The 1,792-nt window shown below is 39.5% G+C and overlaps 1 protein-coding gene across 1 annotated transcript in view; it reads right to left on the minus strand.

The window, feature by feature from the left end:
* The window catches only part of LOC106526007 (1-phosphatidylinositol 4,5-bisphosphate phosphodiesterase gamma-1), a 42,317-nt gene that overhangs the window by 33,164 nt on the left and 7,361 nt on the right, over nt 1-1,792 (minus strand). The window contains exon 2 of the mRNA XM_014020430.1: nt 627-776. Within this exon, the coding sequence (XP_013875884.1) occupies nt 627-776 (150 nt within the window). The remainder of the gene's footprint in view (nt 1-626; nt 777-1,792) is intronic.

A 1,792-nucleotide genomic window follows, 5' to 3' on the forward strand; every position in this document is an offset into this window, starting at 1 on the left:
GCTAAAAGTAGCAAAAAGGTATCTAGGACAAGTAACAAAATGCTAGCTGAAAGTAGCGAAAGGCTAACAAAAAAGCTAAAAGTAGCAAAAAGGTATCTAGGACAAGTAACAAAATGCTAGCTGAAAGTAGCGAAAGGCTAACAAAAAAGCTAAAAGTAGCAAAAAGGTATCTAGGACAAGTAACAAAAGGCTAGCTGAAAGTAGCAAAATGCTAACAAAAAAACTAAAAGTAGCAAAAAGGTATCTAAGAACTACAAGTAACAAAATGCTAGCTGAAAGTAGCGAAAGGCTAACAAAAAAGCTAAAAGTAGCAAAAAGGTCTCTAGGACAAGTAACAAAATGCTAGCTGAAAGTAGCAAAAGGCTAACAAAAAAGCAAAAAGTAGCAAAAAGGTATCTAGGAACTATCAGTAATAAAATCCTAGCTGAAAATAGCAAAAGGCTAACAAAAAGCTAAAAGTAGCAGAACAGTATGTATAAACTACAAGCAACAGAATAAAACCTGGTAGTTTGTTGAAGCAGAATGTTTTGAAGGAACTATAAACAAAAAAGAAAAGTTCTAAAGTTACAAAGGTCGGAGCACTCCTGTCCTGAACGAGCCGAAGGTGGCGTGCGAAGCGACCTGACCTGCCACGCTGAGGGTCCGGAGGCGGAACTCCAGGCCGTACAGCACGACGAAGCAATGGGCCGGGTCCAGTTTACGAGCCTCCTCCGGGAAACGCTCGAAGTCACGGGAGCCCTTCCCCAAACGCAGCTCCCGGATCTCCTGGATGTCAACTGCAGGAAGGAAGGAAGGATAATGTTGCGTGAACACAAAAATGCACAACTATAAATCACAGTTTTGTTCAACTCGCAGAAACAAACTCGCAGAAATGTGGAGCTGCAGGGCCAAAAAAAAAAACCAAACGTCTCAGTTATGAGCTGCAGGAAGCGTCTGGTAAAGTCTTTAACTCTTCGCTGAGTGACAGAGTCGTTAAAACAAGAGGAAGAATCCACTCACGAGGAGCCTCAGACGTTAGGTTCATGAAAACCAGAGGAAATAAAATAAATGAAGAAATTAAATTTGTTTCGGTTACAAAAAGGTCATTCAGTTTCAGAACTCGCCACGAGACGCAGACTAAATTAGGACAAAAATTAACATTTCCCACCAATAGACAACCACAGGGTTTTCTTGAGTCCTGCAGCTCAGAGCGACATCACAGCCGAAACAACATTCAGTTTTTACACAATCTGCTGTTTAAGTTGGATGATTTTCTGGGTCGTCTTTCAGTGTTAATCCCTCCAGAGTGCAGAAACCCAAACTTCCACCCGTTTTAAAGTACCTGTGGCATCAAGTTTTTGTAATAAATACGAATGCACTTTTGAAAAGATAACATTAATCTCAAATTGCAAAAAATAAAATCACGCCTCTGAGATGAACAGTTGTTGAGATATTCACCTGTGAAGTAACAGGAAGTGATGTCAAAGGGGAACGTCTGCATGTAAACAGAGCGTTGTTACAACAACTAACAACACAGACTGTAGAGAAGAATCTGATGTTTAAGATTATTTTGAGTCTATCAGAGAGGAAGAGTCAGAGATTAAAAAATATAGTTTCAAAAAACAAAGACCAGAGAGTTCCCCTTTGATGTCACTTCCTGTTTCACTTCGGCTGAGCCAAGATCAAAAGAAAATCTGCCAGTTATCTGACGAATTGGATAAAATTACATTTTATGACAAGTTTCCTAAATAGAACTATGTTTTCTTTGATGTTTTCTGTTTGAAGTATACGCACGCCACAGGTACTTTAATAT

The sequence above is a fragment of the Austrofundulus limnaeus genome, unplaced genomic scaffold (genome assembly GCF_001266775.1).
Source record: "Austrofundulus limnaeus strain Quisiro unplaced genomic scaffold, Austrofundulus_limnaeus-1.0 Scaffold252, whole genome shotgun sequence".
NCBI classification, from domain to species: Eukaryota; Metazoa; Chordata; class Actinopteri; order Cyprinodontiformes; family Rivulidae; genus Austrofundulus; species Austrofundulus limnaeus.